This window comes from Falco cherrug, chromosome 9 (genome assembly GCF_023634085.1).
Source record: "Falco cherrug isolate bFalChe1 chromosome 9, bFalChe1.pri, whole genome shotgun sequence".
In the NCBI taxonomy this organism is placed as follows: domain Eukaryota; kingdom Metazoa; phylum Chordata; class Aves; order Falconiformes; family Falconidae; genus Falco; species Falco cherrug.
In genome coordinates, this window is record NC_073705.1 from 46,963,263 (window position 1) to 46,987,985 (window position 24,723).

Consider the following 24,723-nt stretch of genomic DNA (forward strand, 5'->3'; position numbering starts at 1 on the left):
GATACTGCTTATTAACATGCCCACAAGTTTAGATCGCTGTATATATACAGATGGTAGATACAAACAGAGAAATAGATTCATATGAGAACAGCAGATAATGTTTAGACTTACCCTTGATATCATCTTTCTCACAGTAACAGTTCTGTCTTGGGAAGCAGTAACAAATTCCATGTCCTGACTTAATTCCAAGATTTCCAGTGCCTTTCCCATGACCACCAATAATGTTTCCACCTAATCAAATACAGACACAAGCTAAGAATCTCACATGTAGTTAAATGGAAAAAAAAAAAAAAAAGCTCAAAGTTTTCCATGGGTTTATCCTGGTATGTATATGAAATCGAACGGTGCAGCGCTAATGACAGCAATTCCTGGGAATTAGGGGAGAGTCTAAATTCTGAAATGTCTGACATCCTGAAATGAGGGGACCTTGGACTGCTTCAGCATTAGACCTGATTAGCAGTTATTTCCATTATGGAAGACTCCACATTAAAATTTATCTATAATAAAAACATAATCATTATCTTTGCATTACATAGTTGGGATACTTACCTAATTTCAAGTACCCTCTTAAACTTTGTTTAGAATCCCATTATTTAATGCCAAGTATCTACCTCAAATGATCATCTCATGGCTGTCCTAAGTGTCCTCAACAAAGCATTACGGTTCTGTAGCAGTGAGGTCATCTTACATTTTAAAATTCTCCCTAAAATACCTTCTCTAGTCCACTTATTTTAGTTTATCTCCACCATTGGTTTAGGTATTTTTTCACTCATGAGTTGATGTACAGTCCAGTGGTACAGACCAGTGGTCCACAGACTTGAGTTCTGTTCCTGGTTCTGATGCCAATTTCCTCTTACCTTGGAAAAGTCAGCATACTGTTCTAGAAATCATTTATTCCACTGTCAAGTGGAGGTAACGTTACTTAATCACATCTGTAAAATGCCATGGGACAGTCTAGTGAAAGCACTAAGAGTAAGCACCGAGTGTAAGTGACAAAAAATGAATTTTGCCTTATCTAAAACTGCATTTTTTAATATTAAGGAAAAAGTGCAAAAACTCGTACAGAACTACCCTTGATTTCAAGCAGGGGTTCTTCGTGCAGAGTAATTGCAACTGTATTTCCAAGTAAGTAACTTTTTTTCTGCCTGTATTACAAAAATGACCATCAGTTGTGACATTTTTAACGTATAAACTGCCTTTAATCACAAGCAGCATTGTATACACAGAAGCCAACCAAGCTCTGCAAATCTAGCTGCCTTCCAGAAAAAAAACACTAAATCAGACAGGGATTCACAAGATTACAAAGTTGACTTCAATATACTCTTTATTTCAGCTCATTTTCCTCTATCCCATCTAAGTTGACAGTACAGCAAATGACTGTTTCTTTTACATTACTCTGTATGTGTAATGCAAATTGAGGCAGAGGGTATTTTTTGGCAACATAAAGGTAAACATTCTTTTTCAGAAGTGAGACAGGGACTTGAGTATCTAAGTAAAAGAGATTTTGGCAATCTTTCTAGAGAGGCCACATCTACTAAACTGTGCAGCTCAGCTGGTTAATTTTGGGAGAGCCTGTGCTGCATCACTGCTCTCTGAGCTGACTCTTGTTCAAAGAAGTGTTGACGTTCCTAAAAATTCTCCATTATTCCCCCACCAGCCAACTTTATTCTGAAGAGGTGGTGAAATAGTTTCCAATAGCCTCACAAAAGTCATATGTATTTAGCTATAGCCGCCAATGTTTGAGGACCTGGAAGAAGGGGGAAGCAGGGGATGAACAGGTCCTAGTGAAACTGTTCTTGCGCAAGAGACTTGGAGACAAAGGGGGTTTATACAGCAGGGAAAGGGGCAGTACATTGTCATTGCAGGTGTACAGTGGAAACATGGAGCATCCTATATGCATTCCAGAGACCCAAAAGTATATTTTTCACCAACATGCTGCTGGTAGGAAAATTCCAAGAGTTATCAATGTTGTTTTGAAATGCATAGTGCTTCAGATGCTGCTGTTTTAAATCATCATCTGTTTCCATTGCCCTGTAGTGGGAAAGAGCTTTCCCTGCTCCAAGGTCAGCTGAAAAAAGGAAAAAACATGGCCCTATACCACACTGTGTAGAAGCTCCAGAAATTCAGACAGCAAAATCATCGAGTGTTGGACAAAACCAAAGATGATGTCTCGCTATCACTGAAGACAAACATGTACAAAGTAAGGCAGAAGCCTAAGTGCTGTATTTTTTTTTTTCCATTATCAGAAAGCCAAAGTTCAAAGGAACCTACAAAGGTCAGATTATTTATAATTGTTTGTTTAGCCAGATCCACACACTGCAACCAGCCCTGAAGCAGTTACTACAAGAAAGCCTCTTGCTTAGGATGCTGCTAGGTTGCTTCTATTTGATAGGCACTGCCAGAGCACCAGTTGTTGCAGCTGAGTGCCCTTCAATGTAATATTCATAGTGTTAGTTTGAGAAAGCAATTTTGGGACTTAAGTACATAGCCATCATAATGATAGATGAATTAAAAAAAAAAAAAAAAGAAGTATTTTAGCAACTGTCTGTACTTAAAGAGTATCCTTGATCTTAACACATCTAGGACTTTCTATTTATTGCTTGCCATTCCCAAGGAAATGTCCCCTGCCAGTAAAAGCTGATTTATTAATGGTACTCCTGCATCTCTGAACTTCCAAAACACACTCATTTCTTTGTCTGTAAACATACTGCTTTTGGGTACCAGCCCAGGTTCTGAATTGCATCAAATTATGTATAAAATTATCCAACTCAGGCATTAAAAAGGCATACATAACATCTTGAAAGCTTGTCTTACTTGCCTGCTTCTATTACCTAATAAAACAGTATTTCTTTCAGGCTTCTGTTGAGCAAAACATCTGATGCTGCATATGTTGCAGATTACATGTTTTAGCATTGCAGCCTCTGGCATAAATATTTCTACTTTTAGCACGACAACTGATTGTGGTTACTACCAGTAAAGAATTCTTTTCAGATGATTAGATAAGTTACTTGCATTCACTTCAAGCATTTCTGCCACATTGAGGATTGTTTTTATGCACTTTAATGAAATAATTATTTTTCTAAGTCATTTACAATACAAAACCCCATTCTTGCAAGTAAGAAATACAAAGATGCCTCTTTATTTATTCGATTTACAGAATAATATAAATCCTGCTCTGTAAGAAAATGCTAGCTCCTCTAAGACTCCAATTTAAAATGTAAACTTGGAGTACACAAAGTCAGAGCCAGAAGAATTATTCAAGAAACATCTATGCTTTATTCCCGAATTAGATACTGATAGATTAAAAGATCCACTTAAAAATTATCATCTCGTGGAAGACTGAAATTGCTCAAGTGCCATACACTGTTTTTCTAACCTTTACATCTTCAGGGTGATTTATGAACTCGCAGGTATGGGCAGTTACACGAGTGGAATGACGAAAGATGTATTCAAGAAAAAAACACAAACGCGTTTCAGTTTTTCCTTCGTAGATGCTGTTCATATGAATCGCTGCTTGTACCCTCAAATAGATAAGGCATTGGATCATTTTGATTGCCACCTGTCAAAAAAGGCCAGGTGCATTTCCCCAGATGATCCTCCATAAGCACGTTTATTTTAAATTGAAATGTGTTTCTTCGTGCTTATTTAAATTGGAGTTCAAATAGGCATGGATTCTACCCTACTGCGCTAAAGTCTGGAAATCGGGCATTAACTTGCCTAAAATCTATACCTGTTGCAGCAAATACCTCCACTGAAAAGCACTACCTGCCAATTAACGGCGGGGCAAAACGGGAATTACTGAGAGAAATTCATCTTTCCATCACTGCCAGACAATAGATGTTGGCTGACTGGCTTCAAAAAAGAACAGGTCCCTGTAGCCTTAACACTCTTGTATGACTCAAATGCAGGTATGACAACGCAAAGATGCTACATACATGAAGTATTTGTAAAAGTATCTGGGATCAAGAAAGTGGAAACTGAACGGCAATCAGCGGCGACACGGAAAAGCCCACCCTAAAACATTTCCATACTTGTGCAGTCTTGGGGGCACACGGCCGGGTCTTTGCTCTCAATCACATCACAGACGCCGTCCGGACAAGTCTTGATGCTGGGGGTGCACGTGGAATAGTTTGTGGTGATCCCTGTTAACACAGAAATAGGCAGCTGCACAAATACCACCAGGCTTTGTAGCAAAACTTATTGCATCTCTTCAGTGCACGCTAACACACCAAAGCACAGGCTGCTTTTCTTTTTAAAGGAAAGATCTATGAACATAAATATCATCTGCTAAAGTAACAGGCAAAAGCAAGTGGAAGAAACTTATTTTCCACTATATTTTCTGATTCTGACAGCCCTTCGGGCATGTCACTTGCAGTTACAGTATTACTTGAAAACGAGCTAGCTGACCATTTTGAGACTGAAAAGTGGCTTTCGCAGCTGAGGATGTCTCTACTCAATTTCACACATACTTGAACATGAAGGGTACAAGCAGTCGAAGGGAATTTGTGACACTCGTGAGGTTTGAAGGGGTAAAGCATCAGCACAGAAGCATTGTTCTGGAAGAGGCAAGAGTCACCTGTCAGATCTGTGTGCCAGCCCACAGAAACCAGTGACACCAGAAACACTGCTCCTGCGCTCACCCACTGTCTGTGGCACATAACCTGCTCAGAGGCTCACTGCTATCTTCCAAACTCAATTCGTGGTTGCAGAGATTATCTTGCAACCCATAAGTTAGCCATCCCAGTTACACTGCTGCAAACCCAACTCACTACCTGGCGTTTTATGTATCACGTTCGACATCACAGCAGGCAACATCAAGAACGACCATTCCAGCTTAACCTCATTTTCCTTCCCAGTGCATATTTCATTTGGGTAATACAATTCATTTTTTTAGCCCCAGCCTCTGTGTAGTTTACTATACCACATTGTCCAGCTAGAATAAATCAGTTTATATCTATGGAAGTCAAGTGCACAACTACAACTAAACAGAAGCTTCACACAACAGAAATTACCTTTTCCACTGCCCTGTCTCCACTGGCATCTCCCTGTTAGCACTCCCAGGCCACCACACTCTTCGCATTCAGCACGGTGCTTACTCACGGCACAAGAGTCAGGGCAGTCCTCCTCTTTTTTTAAAACTGTTGGGAAAAGTGCGTGCTGTCAGGTCAGGACAAGGGTGGTGAATACACAAGCAAGTCAGCTCAGATCAGAAGGAAACCTCTGCCCCTAAGGGCAGCCAGGAAGGAAAGAAAGGACTGGAAGACTGAACACTGACTGACCCGACTATCCATAAACTTAGATAATAAAGAAAAGTCAAGGTGTTCCTTTTCTATGAAATACAAGATATACAGCAAGACCATGATGGCATGGTTATCTTTGCTTGCTAGCACACTGTCAATGCCTAGAACTGTAGGAATGTGCTAACATACTGATAACAGAAAAACGGAGACCGTAAGTACTTACAGCTTCATACAAAACTTTTAATTAAGGGAAAACACTTAGTTCTTGGGCTAATGCAGTAGCAGTCCAAAGAGCACCAGCTAGAAAGGTGTGATTTCAGACAGCACAAGGCTCTTGAAAAAAAGAAAAGTCCACTGCAAGCTGTTGTTTCTTCTTCTTCAGCCCATTCACTCTTGGCATACGAGTTCTGATGTGACACAAGGGAATGGAGGCAATTATCAGGTAGAATTCTAAGGTTTTGCATAAAGTGCAATATGGTTTGGAAAGAAATAAGTATGCTTCCAGTGTATGTATCCTCCTCTGCTCTGGCTGTTACAGAATATTTCTAACATTCTGCCCTTATGAATTTTTCAGTAAAACGAAGTCAGTGCAATTGCTACAGGAATGTTAAGCAAAAATCTCTCTTAAAAAAGGAAAACCTGGAGTGAGAAGTGGGGAGAAAGATGACTGAATAAATATAGTTAGGCCAGAGAATTGTGGTTTCATATATATATATATATATACACACACACACACGCGCGCGCGCGCATTTTTTTTCTTCCATAGGAATATGTGGAATACAGAAATACAAAATAAAGGTCACAGAGACACACAAAAAATATTCTTCTAAACGAAATGCAATCATGATCATTAGGAATTGCATAAGATACACCACCCTTCTGTGCATTAATTCTTCACACAAGTATCTGCTCCAGGCAGGTCTGAATGAGAACTCCAAACGCGATCTATACCTTGTAGCTTAGACTCATTTTTATTGTTAATTCCCTTGGTTTATAGCTCACCCTACTAATGCATCACCTAACACTGCTAACACTTGTGAATATGTAGATCCCATTGACTCAGGTACTTACGATTTCCTTCCAATACAACGGTGAAGAGGGTTTTGGTATGTTTCCTGCTCTGCTTGTCTGTAGCTTGAATAGTGTACTGTATTTCCTTGCATTCGGGTCTGCGCAGCACAGAGGAATCGTTCACGTAAAGGCTTCCGTATTTTTCTTCTCGGCCTTGAAGTATGTTGACAGGATAGCAGCTTACGTTGGGGGACAGTAACTTGTAGGTGATGTTCACCCCACGGAATTTCATACAATTTTCAATGCAGATTTTTCCTATCTAGGCTCAAACACCAACAAAGAAATCACAGGCAGCGGAAACAACACTATACATTAAAAATATTCTGTGCTGCCCAGAAATGTCTGAAAGAAAACTGAGCATATGCAACCTTGCAGAGTTCAACATTTATCTTGGGTTTATGGAGTTTATATTTTACTACCAATGCCGTACACGAGTTCTTCAAATGTGATTTATTCTTAATGAAAACGGGAGGCAAAGCATTACCATTGTCTTCAGGCTAGCAGTGGAACCGCAAAAAGCCTTGACCCAGAGGCTCAGCGGTATTCAGTGCCTACTGATGGTCAGCAGCACGCAGTGAGAACAAGACCCCGTGATCTGGGAAAGCCTGACTTCAGTCCTTGCTCTGTCCCAGGCTGATCAGCGAGAAAAATGTTGGTCTTGCTTGGGAAAGCAAAGAGCTCAGCGTGAACAAAGCTGAGGTTCTTTTAAAATAAGATAGAAATTGCTAATGCATATTTTTCATAATATTAAAAGTCAAAAAGTTTCTAGCCAGCCAAGTTGTCTGAAAGCCTTAAAAGGAATAAGAACCTCATCGTTCCCCATTTGCAATTTTTAAAACATTTTCATCTAAAAATGAAAATATGTTGGTTTGCCATATTTAAACTTGTGCCTGCCAGAATATCTATGCTAGAGCACTCTTCAGTCTGAAACAATTCATTTGAGCAGCCCAGGAATGTAAAGCCCTGTTTTCTGTCCAGCTCCTATAGGAACCCATCCAAAGCTCACTTTGGTTTTTCCATTTACAAGAGCGGGATTCGGATCAGGCCCAGAGGCATTGGCTTTCCTTGTAGGGAAAACCACAATGTGAAGGGTGGGGTGTTATTGAAGGGAACTTGGTGATGGATTTTTTTCAAATGCTGCAGTTAAGATGTGTTTTCATGTAACACCACTGCTGGTAAAAGCATATCTGTACATCTTGGGTTTACCATTCTCATTAAAGAATGTAAATTTTTTTTATTTTTTTTTTTTTTTGTATGAAGACCCCTTCCTAAGAACCTGCACTATTTAAAGTCAGAGCAAAGGCTTTTGTAGTCCTAGGAGCATACTTTGTTACAGGATAGTCCCACTCCACCTAACGTATTCCCATTCACATCACTGGACACTTGGCACCGTTTTTGTTGGGTTTTTTGGTGGCAGGATAACACACGCAGACTATTAAAGCAATCAGAAGCTAGGCCATTTTTTCTTCCATGCTGCCTCCTCTCCACAGCATGCTGAGACTGGCAGGAAGAACGAGAAGTAAAGGCAAGACTTCAACAGTTCATAAACTGTCTAGACAGAAGGTCTAGACATGTCCCTTCCAGAACCACGTCATCTTAGCTGTGGTGCTGCGTTGCAACTGGCAGTGATTTGCAGCTGCTTAGATGGTGTTTCTTTGAGGCAGCAGGAGAATGTAATGATGTTCCATGGTATTAACCTTTATATAGACTAAATTAAACTGTCCTTTCTGCCTCCTCTGTCATAACTGCTTTTTCCAGGCATCTCTTTGATTAACAGCCATTTCCTGCAGAGGGGATGGAGAAGACCCCATAAAGTCAGGGTCCCTGAAGAGCAGATTATCCTTAGAGTAGTGCATGGGACAGTTTTGCTTTCTCTGTACAATGTGAGAAGTTAAAAATGCACACACGCACACTGAAATTTCTATAAGACAGACGGGCTGGTTTTGCCTGATTCCATAGGGAAAGCCCAAGCTTGTAACTTGGCTGTGCACTGCAGGTTCCGGAGCTGGCAGGGTGCTCAGGTGCAGCAAAGCACAGCCCAGGGGAAGGAGCCAGGGCCAGCCCGTTCCTCTTTCTCCTAAGGGTAGAAAAATTGGCGCTGGTAATCAGGATTAACATCAATATAACAAAGGAGGCACATACAAAGGTGCATTTTGTAAAACTCTCAACAGTTAACACAGAAATACCATTATCAGAAGTAGGAACCGAAAAATCCATCTTTTGAGCTCCAGAGTTTAATAAAGTCTGGAAAATTATAATTATAATGTTCTTTTTCACTGAATTTCAGGGACACTTGGATATATAGCCTCTCTAAAAATCTCAGCTGATTTTATTCATCATTTTTCTCAGTAAATGTCAATAGAGCTTCAAGTCCTTTGATAAGTTAAATGCCACTGGGCAAGCCTGTACTGTCAGGCCATGCCTCTGTTACTCAATTCATTTAGCTGCTCAAATAGACAAATGGCATCAGCCCAGCAGTTAATCATTTCTTCACGCTCTTGTGTTTTCTCCTTAGGGCAAGAGACAGTTCAGCCTTCATATTGATTTGGCCCAGTACTTTTCCTCACTGCTCTGGCACATCATGGCTAATTATGCAGATGACTTTAATAATGGGAAGCGCTGGGGACTAAGCTGCTTACACGGACTTGTGCTCCAAGCCAAGCACACCGTAAATTCAACCCCAGCCTCGGTATGTAGTAAGCAGATGACACTAACTGAGAACACCATCTCCAGAGCCAGGATGAGTTTTGCACTTTTCTGGTCGAGAATGGGAACAAAATCTCTTTGTGAACTTGTGTTTAGGCAGCACAAAGAAAGATCTCTTCCCACAGACTTGGGAGTTCTTGCCAGGAACAGTTTTCCCTGCTGCTGCTGCCACCCAGTGAAACTGCACAGTTACTGGGAAGCACCACTGTTTCCAGAAACCCTGAAATTCCCCTTAGGATGCTTGACTGTCCTGCAAACCCAGCAGCTTTAAAAGTATAACCAGGGCTTTTTTCAGTTTTGTGTTCTGTATATTCCCACACTTCAAACGAATGTGTTCAAACAATCTAAGATATGCATAGATAATCATGGTTTAACCAAACTTAATTTGGAACTCATTCATCCATAATATTGTTGTATGCATGCACCTATACATAAAATCTGTGTATATATGTATACATATATACACACACACAAATCAGTTAATGAATCTCTACTCATACATACCTAACAGCTAAGTTTCCACATATTTTACAATTACAATGTCATGACACACGTACATACAGTTGGAGCCCATTTCTAGATGCTAAGAGTTAGACTGCGAGTGTCTTACACACCTTGCTGTTATGCCTTTTAGGAGGAAACCCACTGATTTCACCTGTCTCCAGGCAAGAGCATTTCACACTGCTCAGATTAAAGCTTTCACAATCTGCTGCTACAAAACCCCCAAACCTAACACCAAAACTACTGTGATCTGCACAAAAAACACAGGCCAGGATATGCTCTGAAGTTTCCAACAGACTGCGAATTTAGAAGGTGCAGCCACAAGGCGTCGCAAAATGTCATAAAGGAGTAGCTTTTTGGAGGGAGCCCACTATGTAAGCACACATGGTATCCTTCTCTTACTGAGGATATTCAGTGCAGACTACAGGTAAAATGTCCCTTGGCGCAGCAGTACCGTTTCTATTGCTTGTGTAAGGGCTGTTCTGTACTCTGCAGACCTACCAGGCCACAGCGCATTTCATCAGATTATATTGTGTGGTCTTACATTTATCTGCCTTTGGGTTTCTTTCTTTTTACAATTAGCCAGAGGCTTAAAGATTAATAAAACTGAATTCTTCCCGAGAAGTCTTCTAATGAATTGGTTTTCTCTGGGTGATTATCTTTTAGCCTCAGTCCTCCTCTCTGCTACAAATACAGCAGCGGTTTTATAGTTTTATTAAGTTATGAGGTATTGCTTTCCAGTAGCTCTCTCGAAATGGCTCATGACTGATGTTTTTAATATTCACTTTCATAACATTACTTATATTGAACTAGTTCCTTATTAATATACATGCTCTGTAGGAATTACATTGTAATATTCACCTGATTAATGTCAACCTGTTCAAAAGTGTTTCAGGAAGGCATTATTAATGGCAATGGTGGTGATTAAGCAAAAATGAGGGTTAAATTAGGAAACACATTAATTACTAACTAGCCATTATCTAGAGAAAATCCATTAACATACTGGAATATGTAGAGCTGGGACAAATTTCTTTCTGTGCCCTTGATATTTTTCCAGTTATTTATGGCTAAGCCACTCATGGTCGCAAGACCTCCCACCTACAATACTTTATTTCTCTCTATTAATAATTCCATGTGTAGGCCTCCTTTCTGTTATTATGTGATGGGAGAGCCAGTGTCCAGTCTACCTGCCATCCACTGCATCCAGCAACAGTCATACTGATGACACATTTTTCATTGATTCTACTGAAAAACAGCTAAAGCCAAAGCTTTAATGTGTCTTGCCCCAGTGATCTATCTACTAGGCTCTAAGAGACAATGAAAATGTAATTAACACAGTCCTTACCTGTGCAAAACGTTCAGCGTTTCTGTTCACTGTGAACTGGTAAGTCACGTTTGGAAACTGAATGCTGACAGGGAGGATGGAGACATTGAAATGAAGCATCACCGATCTTTCTGGGCCATGAAATTCTGTGTCATTCACCAACACATCCAACTGAAAGGAGCGATGCTCTGTGACTGAAATGCTTTTATTCAGTACCAGTTCTGCAAAGGAAAGATTAGTCTATTAGCGAGCCACGTTATCTGCAAATGTGTGATACTGCAATCCCAACAAAATTATGCGTATCAAAATTATACGTACCAACGTTATTATAACAGGGATCGGAAGGTGAGTTAAATATAAAAACATACTCCTAAGGAATTATGCTCTGTGCATTCCAGATGTTTGGAGAGGTCCTCTTTCACTTCTACAATTGGAACCTCTTGCTTATCAGCATACACAGCATCATCCCAGAACGCTCCCTATCCCAGACATGCACAAACTCCATTTTTTCACTACATGTTTAAAGCTCAGCATTTGCTTAATTTGAAATTTCTCAGCTTTCCTTGGCTCAATATTTACAAAATGTCTGGAAAAGTTCCAGGGCTTATTGGTCAATTACTAACAAGCAACCGCTTTATTTGAAGAAGGGGACCTTACTGTACTCATGCCGAGTTCCCCGCACTTGGCTGCCATTTGGGCTGAAGTGGATTTCATCAAAGATGTGCTCTACCCGAAACGTTTCACCTATCCAGGAATCGTCGGTAATGATGGTTCCGGTGTATTTCTTTCTGCTGCTTTCAAGGGGATAAATAGGTGTGGTGTCTGCATCATATACAGCTAGCACTGCAAGAACGGTTCCCTAGAAGCAAATCAGAAATGACATTGCTGAATGACCCGGAGTTTTCTTCCTCTGGTATGTCCTTGGGAGATTGAAATAAATCTTACAACTTTCACTCAAGCCCACTTCCATTCAAATTCATTTTAAGTTTCAGGTTACCACTATTTCACACCTATTTGGATCTGAGTTAAAAGCTCAAAAGAAGATGGCAATGAGAAAGAACTTGTCATATAATCACTTTAATCTACGTCTAAATACAGTGCAAAACTTTTCAGGTAGGAAATGAGTGCACATGCACAGCTCTTGACTTTTTCATTAAAAAAAAATATATACGTATGTTATTCTACAACACCGCTAAAAAAAGACAGGTAGAGGAACAGGCACATTTAAAAGACATGAAATACGTTCAGACAGATCAAAGTAATCTCCCAAATGTTTCCCAGCAAAGTGGCCTGGGTTGCCTGTCTGCTCCTTAGCCTGCTAGGCTGCTGTTCTCTACCTGCACACTGAAGCCACAAGGCCATAAAGATTTTTAACAGCAATCCTGTTGCTTCAAGTTCGTTTCGTTACTAGAAAAGATTGAAAGTTTCCAAATACAAGGCTTTTCTTTTTTTCCCTACTGCAAAATGCCAGTAAAATTCACTAAGTTCTGAACACTTTGCAGGCGTGTAATTTCAAAGAGGATATTTTACTTTATGGAATGTTTATGGCACCTCCACTTTGTATCGTCCAGAGCTAAATGAAACCCTCCACTCCCCACATTTTCAAAAGAAAAAGGAATTGCTTTCTACCCTGGCAGAAGTGATGTTCCCAGGCATCTTGCCAACACCCACTCCAGTCGGGAGGTGGCAGCAACCTCCCAAAATCATTCTTCTCCCGTCCAGACACCGGTATGAGCAAAACGGACTTCGAAGGGAAATCGGACTAAAAAAACCGATGTTATGAAACAGATGTCCTCTCGTGGAAAAGGCATCATTTCGGCCCCAAAAGTGCCTTCAGTATACCACTGACTTACAAAAGATTCTTCTGGTGGAAGAGACGAATTGCCCACCCGTATACTTGTCTACCGAAGCAAGGGGTGTACGCGTGCCTGGGGTGCCCAGGGGGTTCAGGGTGCTTGGAGGGGCACCCCGCTGCAGTGCAGGACGCGTGGGAGGGCAGCGGTAAACCCAGGTCCTGGAGCTCTCACCAGCCTGATGCTGGAAACGTTTTAACAGCTTTGCAGGTGCCATGTCTGTCCGCAGAAGGCAACCGCTTCTTCACGCTTTGTGTCACTGGTACAGCACCCTAATAAGTGTTCTACGGGTAGTTCTGGTATCTTCTGTAGATTTGCACATATGGGAAGGGTACACACATACACTGGCTTTAACAACACTCAGTTTTAGTCACCTGGGGAGGCAACCCTGTAACAAATACAGAGCAGAGCTCAGGATGGGGAGATACAGAGATCCTGACCACGGTCTCCACAACGGTCCTTCCCCACCTCAGGAACTGCTTGCACGTCTTTACGCCGTTTCTAACTTTAACGCATCTTTCTTTGTGGTCTGAAGAACCTAAAACTCGGGGGGAGGAATCCTGGAGACTCAGCACTTTCCAGTCACAGGGTGCAGAGCACGGCATGATGCTGTGCTCGTTGCGGAGTTCCACCACCCAGAGCACGGTGCTCCCCAGCAATTGTGACCCCACCGCCTCGCTCCTGCTTCAGCGCCTCGGTAAGGCAGAACGTTACCTCTTTCCTGTTGAACTCCACGACAGCATCGGCAGTATCAGTGCCACTGGGAAGGAAGGGAGGAGAGTCATCTTCATCCAGCACGTTCACCAAGAAGGGCACCTCCACCTGCATCTCCCTGGAGCCCTCTCTCACAGTACATTTGGCGATCAGCTCATATCTTTCTCTCTCCTCCCGATCTAGGCGCTGTGTCACACTCACGCTGGTGGTGTTCTCATTGTATCGAAAGGGCATGCCTTCAGCTGAAAAACACAGCCACAGCATAAACAGGGACAAACACTTTCCCATTGTCGGAATCTGATCATTTGCTTCCTTAATACTCTTTTGCAATCCCGTAAATCCATTTGGACATCATGACTGCGTGATAAAAGGCATACTCAGAAGTGAAACAGAAGAAAATTGCAGGCTTATATTAGGGTAGGCAGAAAACATGGAATAGATGGGAAGGTCCTACGGTCTAGAAGGAGCACAATTAAAAGCTCAAGATATTCCCAGACTGCTTTTAGCAGGTGCAAACTTCTAAAACAAATCATTTCCATAGGGAACGGGACAGTCCTTCCCATCCCCTCTGTATATCTCAAAGGCAAAATCTTTAGGCTCAGTTAATGTCTGCAACAGAAATTCCTTCACAGAATCAACCTAGAGGATCTACTACAAAAGATATCTTAACAGTGCAGCTGTTTACATCTATTGCTGGTACACAAGCAGCTCATTTCCAGTTTTACCTGCCAGCAGTTTGTAGGAAATGCTGAGATTCTGACACAGATGATGAACTGAGGGTAACTGGAGCTGATGAAATGTGCCGGGTGGTTTATTCTCCTTGATGTGAAAGGAGAGATCCATTTCTGTGAAGCAATGCTGCCTTGCTGTCAGGGAACTGCAAGTTGGTGCAGTAGCATTGATCAAGGAGAAGAAAACTGTGGTGCGTGTAGCAGAGTCACATTCCTTCTCTTCGAAAGGGTGGGACGAAAGGAAAACATACAGCATCACCTTTGATAACGGCATCCAGTTTCCTACAGCTACAGAAAAAAAACCCAAAACAAAACCAAACACACCAGAAAAAATATTTTACATAAGACAAGCCCACATTTCTTTTACTCATTTTGTACTCTAGCCCGTTATTCCACAAACAACCATATAGCCCTGTTAAGTAATGAAATAATTCTTCAGTACCTTATCTGCTGGTGGGAAGACCTTAAATCTTAATCTCAATAACCCCAGTAAACCAAAAAAGCATAGGTGTTAGCACCAATTTTACATTATAGAACCTCACAGAATGATAGCAGCATTCTGTCTGTGAGACACTGACATAAAACAGGTCACTACTAGTAACCAGCTTTACGATAGGACTGTGTTGGAGGGACTAGAGGAGGGTGGGGTGGAAGCAGGGAAAGAGAGTGCATGAAACGGCAACAGGTATTCAGGACAGACTCGTAACTATCATCATCTAAGTCACAGCTTCCTGACAGTTTAGACCAGTTGAGGATAGGAGCCAAGCTGTTTATGTTTAGAGAACAAATTGCTTCATCATTTTGAAATGTAAAAAGCTGGTCAAAAGATAACACAGAAGTTAACGTCAACCTGTGGCATCTGCTAATACACCCTCAAGCCTTAATTATTTTGATTGCCTTGGTTTGACTACAGACAGAATGACAGTATCTCTGTAACAGATCTAATTCACTTGAAAAGATGCTCTAGGTCACTTTGATCTGTATGAACAAAACAAGGCTCTAAAGTTCTGGATAGCTGTTCTTCCTTTGTTCAGTTACAAATAGCTATCTGATATTCATGAACACCAAGTACTAAAAAGGCAGCAGAAATGGGCAACATATCAAACACTCGGCACTTAAAAAATAAAGCAGTAAGCGTATGAAGTTGAACATTTCAACATCAAGGCACCCAAGTCAAAGGGCAGCGTTGATATATGGCTCCTACAAACTCAAGACAGTTACTACAGACTCGCTCCAACAGCAGAATTTCTGCAACTGATCGCAGTGGTATGCCATTAACTCCTCACCCATTTCCTCCTCCACCATCTAATGATAACTAATTTCCTCATAGATCAAAATCACCAAAACCAATTTACTGCTAGAGCATAAAAGAAGGAGAAAAAAACTGAGATAATTCATTTCTGCAGTTCAACAGCGAGCTTCACTAACAAAGCCATATCCCCAGAGGGGGAGAGAGGTACGCTTAACCATTTCTTCCAAGAGCTGGTTGGCATTACATGCAGATGCACTTTGTCGATCCATGTTACCAGAATTCAAGTACCATTTTTATAAAAGAGTTTGAACTCACCAAACTGCATTGGTCCGGGCCCTAAGTGCCCAGTGTTAGTGCAGTCAGGCTGTGATCCACTTAACGTGCATCAGTGGATGAACCAACCATAAATATGTGCAAAGCTGTGACTTACACAGGTCTGAAATGCAGAAAAAAGTACGTCAAGTAACGCAACTTTCCCACAGTGTGAGCAACTGGACCTGCCCCAGGTCAGCGCTTGCCTTGGCATGTGTTTCCCTGGGTCTGGTTCCTCATTGTAAAAAGGCAGGTGTGGTTTTTTCCCGGTTTGATGCTCATATGCCAATAGATAAATCTCATAACCTGAATACACTTTAACAACAGATACTTCAGCAAGAAGAGCTAGCCTCCTCATACTTACACAGCATGTTGAAGTCTTCTCTATCCAGGCTTTTGCTGAGATAGAGAAGGCCCGTCTTTTCTCTGATTTGAAACCAATGATTTTCATGGGATCTTGCTCGAGAAACAATGAGATTCTGGCACAGATGAAAGTGGGCCACTTCCCCATGTGAATCCCTCAAGGCATGGATGCGCAGGAGTGGCGTGCCTGCTGGCTGATCAAGGTAGACATTTTCTGAGTACTCTTTCCTGGGGAAGTAGAGACCAAAGGCAGCTGCAAAAGAAAGCACACGAGAGGTGCTCCAAGTTAGGTTTTTTTGTACTGGCATTTTCTTACAAGATGAATTTCCAAAGAACCAAAGGCTTCATTCTGTAAGGATTAAAGAAACATTAAAAAAAGATGTGGGAAAAGGCAGATCCTCATCTGCTGTAAATAAATACAGTTTTACTGTGCTCAAGCCACGGACACAGCCACCAAAAATTTGGCCTATAGTTTACATTCAAGTTACAAAATCATCTGCTTTTTGAAAGCAAAATTGCTTTGCTGTAAACAAGGCCTACTTTAAGCAGAACGCTTAATGAAGCTCTGCTTGCCAAATTTTACTTAAGTTCATATCTGGAGCTCTCAGCTGTAATTCCATTATCTCACAGATGATATTCAAAAGAAGGAAAAAACTTTGATAAAATCACACACTTTAAAAGCCTAAACACACTTTCCATCAAGAGCAAACACAGAAATGGATCAATGTCTCACACACTTTTCCTTGGGTTATATAAAACCTGTCTTACACACAAATCCTTTTGCGGCTCCTTCCCTTTCTAAACAGGCCAGCGTGATGCTTTCAGTATGGAAAATGGGAGCTGTTTAAATAAAATTGATGTGAAAGTCTTACAAGTATTTTAAATATGAGAGAATGGAAAGCTGAGAACTGACTTGCCTGAAGTGGAGAGGGCAACGTACATTTATTTTTAATACAAAGGCTGTGACAAAGCCATTGTTCTTCTCCAGTTTTCCCCCTCTGACGCTGCAGACATTTCCATTCAGTAGGGCTTGGTGCCTGTTTCTTCAGCTGATTTCATCTTACCAGGTCACTTTGCAATGGTCTCTCTACCCTTTTCCAGCGCTTCCCTTCCAACTCTACTGCTCACAAATACGACCACAGCGGAATGCTTGACAACCAAGGAAGGCACAAAGCGATGCTCGTTGCACTCATGTGCCTGAAGTACTGGAACTGTCACTCTTGTACTTCACCTGCACCGACAGTCAGTACTTGCTCCCATACAAACGATACTTGCACATTGCAGAATTTTACATCATTTAATCTTATTTGATAACAAGCGAGACGTATAAAAGGATCACACATCTGTTGAACAAATGAAAATAATAACAATTTCCATATGTTACCAACACAAGACTATCTTAGTTTAATTAAGCCAGATAAACTGGAAATGATGGTAACACAGTGGTAAAATTAGAGGGATATAATGCCAAAACATCTTCAAAACAGCATCAGGCTGTAGCATGTATTTATGTTTTATTATTATTGAATCCATACACTCTCTACTGAATGGAGAGGACCGCAAGCAAACTGTAAACAAGAGACCTTTAATTTCATTTGGAAATACCACGGAAACCGCTGTACCTTGCAATGATTCATGACATCGTCAGTATCCCTGGATGCAATTACATCCCTAGATGTACAGAGGCCCCTTACTTTTTCTACACACACTTTGCAATATACGAATAAAGTGGTAAAGTAATTAGTAGGTGAGTTTGCTCCAGAGTAATTCATGCAAAGGGAAGCCAACAATAATCTTTTTGAGAGCTGTAGAAAAACATTAACTCCTGATGTCCCCTGGCTGGAAGAAAACGGCTCCGATTCTGGTGCTGTCACCATCTTCTTTGTAAGTTAGATTTCTGAACATTCATAATATTTTTCCAGTCGTCTGTCTGTATTTTTGAAGTGCAGGAAAACCTGCTGAATATGCACTGCTAGAAGTCCTAACAAACTGGTTCGTTAACAAGAGGCGTAAGGTGATATCCAAATAGCAAACCCAATTCTAGTGAACTCAAATTGATTTCCTTGAGGTATTTTCTACAAAAACTCGATTCTAGAATTCTGAAAACTTCCCCATGAGAAATTCAACACATAAAATTCACTGCTTAAAACTAAAAAATTACTTTTAACCCACTAAAGCATACAAGTGAGTCTCACACAACATTAGCTACAGGACAGAAGAGTATTTACCAATTTCCTTATTTCTAAGAGGGGGTGAACAGTTCTAACGTGAGCAGTGTGGGGTGCTCAGCATCACAGACACATCACGTTGTGCAAGAACCAGCACCACAGCACAGACGTGAAGTTACCTCCAGTAAAATGAGCATACAGAAAGTAGAGTATATATAAACAGTATGGATGTGTCAAGTGTGAAATTGGAAAAGAGAAAAATGGACATTTTGAGTTGTAATTATTTATTTTCTTGTCTTAAACCAGCACATTAATCTTTATATGCTTTGCTCTATAAAGCTGGGCCCACACTGCATGCCAGTATGTACACAGTTGTGATTAGCAAAGCACATGACTAATTATGAGAGACACTGCCACTTAAACGTCTGAACCTGTGCATGCAACTACCCCTCAGCACAGGTCAGCATCCTGACTGCTCTGCATTCGAAAGAAAAAGTTAGTATTTAGGCTGCAGACTAACGCTTTGTATTTTGAGACAATGCTTTGTATTTTGAGAAGAGGAGGATTCCTTTATAACGTAAGAATTTGCATCACTAATTAACCAGAAATGTTTTTCACAAACATAAAAGCCACTTTAAGAAATTAGGAAAAGCTGCTGTAAGACGTTTAAGGGGAACCATGAACTTTTTCTCTTCGATTCTAAGCTAAAAGCTGATGAAACTAAATTCTGTCTATCAAAACTCTTAAGTTTTTGTACAGAGCACACTGCTACATTAAGGAGAACGCCTAAGGATAGTTCTACGTGACCCCAGCAATACGACACACTTCCATGCTTTACTCAGAAACAAGTATTTCAAGTGGACAGACTTTATAACACTAGAAACGTAGATGGTAAAATAAATAAAAATAATATATAAATTTGATTTAGCCATGCAACAAGATTCACCCAGCCCTGCTGATCTGGAAATTACTGGGATTTTGTAAGAATTGGTTTGTGTTGCTCCCTAACTCCATTTCAAGCACTGAAAGAGATGAGAGGTATGCATCGGACTGCCCAGGTCACAACCACACTCTGCATATAAATCTTTGGAGACTGATTTTGAAGGAGACCTTTGAAGTAGAAACACAGCATCCACTTCTCTGAGCTGCATTCATTCCTTTAAGCCCTAGTAAGTTAAAACCAGATTCAATAAACTTGCCATCTGGCAAGTATGCTGCAGGAGGAAGAGGTTCTAATCCTGGCCAGTTCCCTGTGTCCTGAAAAAAAAATAATAATCAATTTCCAAGGACTTGTGCAAGCTTCCTATGGAAGCCAGATGGAGTTTTTATTGAATCTGCCATTTAAATAAAGAGGAATTGAGATGGTCACGCTCAAAACTGATGGTTAAAGTGCTTTTGCTTAGGAATTAAAAGCAGAAAAACATTTCACGTCACAACCTTGAAATACATCACAAGAAGGTTGTGCTCAGTAACATACATAAGTAACAGACAGACAGAGTTATTGTAATATTTTGGAATCTGCACTTTTTTTTTTTTTTTTTTGGAGGAGGATGCCTTCAGCTCTCTATTCTACAATCAGTGCAGAAAACACAGCAAACTGATGGATGAGCAATATTACGCGATAATAGCATGGCAGGAACCTACGAAAGAGAAAAGCCATCATGCTTAAGCGGATGTAATGCTACTGACTAATAGCTCCTATAGGAAATAGATAGGCCCGCAGTTTTCCAGTTCAGGGAGAGAAAGCAGATAACATGAGAGTGGAGAAACGAGATTATATAATACTTGGAAGCCTTCATGATTGCCTTTTGAAATAAAGCAATTTTTCATGTGGCTTCTTCCAGTCATGAACGATCAGGTAAATAATGCCTTTTTAGATACAAATTGATTTATTTTTTTCTGTATAAAATTTGTTGTAGAAAACTTCACATGTTTTTAATGCTTTTTATGCTTGCCACTATAGCCTTGAGTAGCACTGGTGGACTACACTTGATGAAAACTGTTAAACAGACCGCAGCAACATTATACTCTTACCGTCAACTGTGATGATGGCAAAAGTTTCACTTTTCAAGTTTCAAAATGAAGTGGCGTGCAAATTTTTACTAGCGTAGAGGAAGACTTTACTAGTAGTTTGTAGCCATCTTTCGAAGTACAACTACAGACTTCAGAAAACCTGTTTTGAGGACAATTATCCCAGTCACAAGATTTGCTCTGGGAAGGGACACGCTTAAGGAAATGGAAAACCATCTCAGGTCTGTGTGCATCACTTGTGGAGTCTCAAAGCACCCTGGAGATAGTGAGAAGAGAGGACAACCAGCACACGGCAAGGTCACTAGTCAGGAGCATCCCTGGTCCACAAGACAAAAGACTGATCCACAACATCCTCTTTGGAAGAGAAGTGGGTGAAGGCTGTAGCAGCCAGCGAAGTGCCAGCCAGCACCCCACATCAGCTAGCTTGCTCTTGAACCTGGGACTGAGAACCTGAGAGCTAAAGCCACAGAAACGGTGGAAACAGTGCACTGTGCAAGGCTCTCCACTTAGCCAAACCATTTGCCCGAAGCTAAGTAAGCAGGTGTCTTACATAGCCCATAGTGAAAATTCAAAGCTTAAATGACTGCTGCTTGGCTTAAGTTACACCATGTATCCAAACAAGAGGCTCGCTCTTGATTTAAAGACTTCAAATGACTGAAACCTACCATATCTCTTCAGCGTTATTTTGGGTTTCATTACTCATGTAATCTGAACTTTCTGTTTCTAGCCTGAGTATTTGCTACCTTCCACCTTTTCACCAGTTCATGTCATAAGTTACACTTTTTTCTAGGAGATTAATATCTTCACAGATCTCATGGTCCCTGTTGGATGAACATGCATTTAATAACACAAGGACTGCTTTGTGTTATGAAGAAAACATTTTTAAAAAAACACATTAAAAATTCAGCAAAATGGAAATGGAACAACAGTTGTTTTCCATTCAGAAAGTAAAATACACCTGTATAACCCACATCTGACAAAATTCACCCAGAGCTCCCCAGCATTTTAGAGGACAACACAACAATTTATTAAGAATAGAACAACCCCCACTCAATCAAAATCCTTCACTGAGAACTGACATGCCTCTCCAAGAAATGGGGTATGCTTTTAATGCAATGATAGCCCTATCATTGTAACATACAGGAATTAATGACATAACAGATGAACATGGCAGTATGCTGTTAATAAACACCCATTTGTTGCATAGCATCAGATTTCAACAAGCAATTATCTGGCAAGGTTACTTTTGTGTTCCTGAAATAATTATCTTTACTTTTGGTAAGTAACCATTATGTTCCATTACTAGTATTAATACACCCAATATTTGATTCATCAGAGAACAAGAGCAGCAATGCACTTGCATATTTTAAATTAAAGGACTTGGCCAATTAATGCCCATCTAGCCCCTACAGAATTAAGAAGTAAACTTGCCCTCATAAACCTCAAAAAGTCGGTAATTTAGAAAAAAGCCCTGACACTTAATGGAAAGGTAGCATGAAACAGCACAGCTGAAAACAACACTGTGTGAATTGAACACCCTGCCAGCTATTCAAGACAGTATCCACCACTTCACACAGGTTGATCCATCCCATAAGAAGAAAATGTTTTTGCCAGCATTTAGAAGAATTTTTCTTCAGTCAGGGACGGTTTAAAAGGCAAGAACAATCTCCACATTACACAGGGAATCACCCATCCTTCCATTCAGCAGCAGGATTTTAAATAAGGAACTCCTCACTGCCCTATCCATCATTACCCTGGGACTCATTTACAAGGTGATCACAGGAGAAGCTGTTTCCAATAGACCTGGCTGCACATCACCTGAGAGCGCCACTCGGAGAACTAATACTCACCAGGGCAAAACGTAACTATGGCTTAAAGCACGCACCCTCAAAAGCTGGTGCACATCCCCGAAAGGGACCCACCACCAACGAGCAGCCCTGGAGCTCGGCTCGCACAGGCAGTTCATGGCACCCCACCAGCTGGCAGTTCCCTTTTTTAAGCCAGGGTGAGAGTCTCAGTGCCAGAAACCGCAGGCTGGGGAAGAGCCCGAGTCACCCCTTGCCTCTCGGCTGACCACGCAGTCACGGCAGGAGACAGCCTGTGCCAGCCAGGGACACGGCACCGGTGGTGGAGGGACCCCAGATCCGCCGTGCTCCCCTCGCTGCGGCACCAGGGTGAGCCAGCCTCCCCGACCGCACTAGGTGTCAAACCACTGCTCGGGCGAGACGGCTTCTTGCACCATTACTAAAAATTTCTCCTGGTTTCACAGGGAGAAGTCCCGCCAAATTCTGCCATCAGCTCACTGAGTCCAGGCTGCAGCACCAGTGCCCAGGTATAACCCCTAGTGCACCCGGGAGCTGCTAGAATAATGACGAACAGAACTAGCACACACTTAATTAACTAGCAAGCCATTAATGCAGCTCAGCAGCATGATGTTTATTTATTTTTAAGCTGAGCACTACAGAAATTGTAACAGATGCAATGTGAACCAGAGAACATAAGAAACTGTATTAAAGTCAAAATGAAATTAATACCTTTTTTTTTATAAAGCTGCTGGTCTGGGCCCTAGGTTAGAGTGGATTGGGGAAAGATCACTGCAGAGCTTCATACAGAATTTTCTGAAAGTATGCTCAAACTTCACGGAGCTGGATAATTGCTAAGTTTCACCTGTGTGTACATTTAATGGTAGCACGACTGTTAGAGAATGATAGAATGGATTTAAATAGCAGCAGTACCAGTGAAATACATGTGTTTTGCAGAATATGACACTTCCAGAGGGAACAAGTCCTTACAAAGTGACAGTAAGCAGAAACAATAGTTAACTAGAATATATTCCAGACCTGTTAAACTGGTCTGCTCCATGCTAATTGCCTCTCTTGTGATTTTCCTCACCAGATTTCCATGCTCATATAGAAAACAACCCTGAATTTTAGACTGAAAACATAGAAATTAAGCAGATAGAAATATTACATAAAAATAGCTCAGTCAACCTGTATTAACCTGCTAGCAAGGAAAATGGGAATAAATTCTACAAGACATTAGTAAGATAGATCTGGTAAAGCCAAAAGATGGCTCAAACAAAAAGAAATTTTGCTTCCCGTACCAGGTATTTTGGACATAAATTTTAAAAACGTGAAGATCAAAGACAGACCCTGAATTTGTCAACAAGAGAGAATTTCAAATGGACTTGTGAGAACTGTCAAGATTTGCATTTTCATCTCAAGTCAAGAATGGCAAATCAGTGCAGCGCTGTATCTACCGGCGGATGGGACAATGCTTCTGCTAAAACTCTACTCACAAGTTCACTGATGCCCAGTTCAGCCTGAGGTCAAAGCTATGCCCTACACTCTCCTTTCTCAGCCTGTAACTTGTAGGTGACTTAGAGACTCACTTCTGAACTTCTGTGAATACAAAGGAGGCTAGAAGCTGCCTTTGTCTTGCTTTCTTACAGCTTGTTGGTTGGGTTTTTTTTTTACTTTAGCAAGAAGGCATGCTTTTGATGCCGCACTGTCCTAAATACCAGTGTTACTAAAACTTAAACCATCCCTCACAGAAATTAACATGCACAGAAAGCTTCTCTAAGAGGTTGCGGGGGTTTCTGAAAAGTCATCAGATCCTGATTCTGTCACTGCTCCTTATTTGCGTGATTAAATGCGCCTTCTTTTTTTTAAAGTATGGCTTAATTCCTTGAGAAGAGCTGGATATAATTTTGCTCTGTATGAGTACAGGGCTGAAATGTAAGACAAGGAAACTTTTAAATTTCTTAAATGTAAGACAAGACGGATTATTGTATTGCAGCACAAATTATGTGAATAAATATTTAATATAACTTATTTACATCAGGGTCAAATTTAGGGTGTTTACAAGGCAGAATAAAAAAACGAAGATGACAATGCTTCATTTTTATACCGCTCCAGTTCAGCTCTATACAGACACAATTTATCATGTTCCATAGTTCTGTATTCCAAACGCCCTCTCTGTATTTTGCTTTGACAGCTAATCCTGAGTTTAAAAGCACAAGAGAAATGACCTCACAAAGACAGCCTGTGCTAAAAGCTGCAAAGCTGGAGGGTTTGTTTGGGCTTACTTGTGGCAGGTGACAGGTACAATTCTTCACTTGAAACATGTGAAGGTAGAGCATGTGTACGCACATAGCTATGTACGTATCAGGATTCATACAAGAGGCTAAAAAACTTAATTGGATTAAGAATTTGTGAAAACATACATGTGTAAGCACACAGAGACACATTTTCAACCTTTTCTTTAAATCCTTCAGCAAGAATAACCATCAGGACAACCTGGAGGTGACTGAGTCTGTTTATACAGAGGCAAAGGGAAAAAGTTACACTCCAATGTCTATATAAGAAACTTTCTATACATCTAACTCTAACAGTCATCTGTGAGACCACAAAGCCCATGGTTGTAAACAGAAAAGAAATACTGATCCACAAACCCAT

At 40.9% G+C, this 24,723-nt stretch overlaps 1 protein-coding gene across 1 annotated transcript in view; it reads right to left on the reverse strand.

Annotated features, from left to right (window-relative positions):
• Positions 1 to 24,723, reverse strand: part of RET (ret proto-oncogene) — an 88,239-nt gene that overhangs the window by 26,693 nt on the left and 36,823 nt on the right. The window contains exons 2-10 of the mRNA XM_055721220.1: positions 16,069 to 16,320; positions 14,135 to 14,428; positions 13,410 to 13,651; positions 11,500 to 11,701; positions 10,864 to 11,063; positions 6,312 to 6,570; positions 5,013 to 5,138; positions 4,032 to 4,142; positions 112 to 231 (exon numbers count right to left, since the gene is read on the reverse strand). Of these exons, the coding sequence (XP_055577195.1) occupies positions 112 to 231; positions 4,032 to 4,142; positions 5,013 to 5,138; positions 6,312 to 6,570; positions 10,864 to 11,063; positions 11,500 to 11,701; positions 13,410 to 13,651; positions 14,135 to 14,428; positions 16,069 to 16,320 (1,806 nt within the window). The remainder of the gene's footprint in view (positions 1 to 111; positions 232 to 4,031; positions 4,143 to 5,012; positions 5,139 to 6,311; positions 6,571 to 10,863; positions 11,064 to 11,499; positions 11,702 to 13,409; positions 13,652 to 14,134; positions 14,429 to 16,068; positions 16,321 to 24,723) is intronic.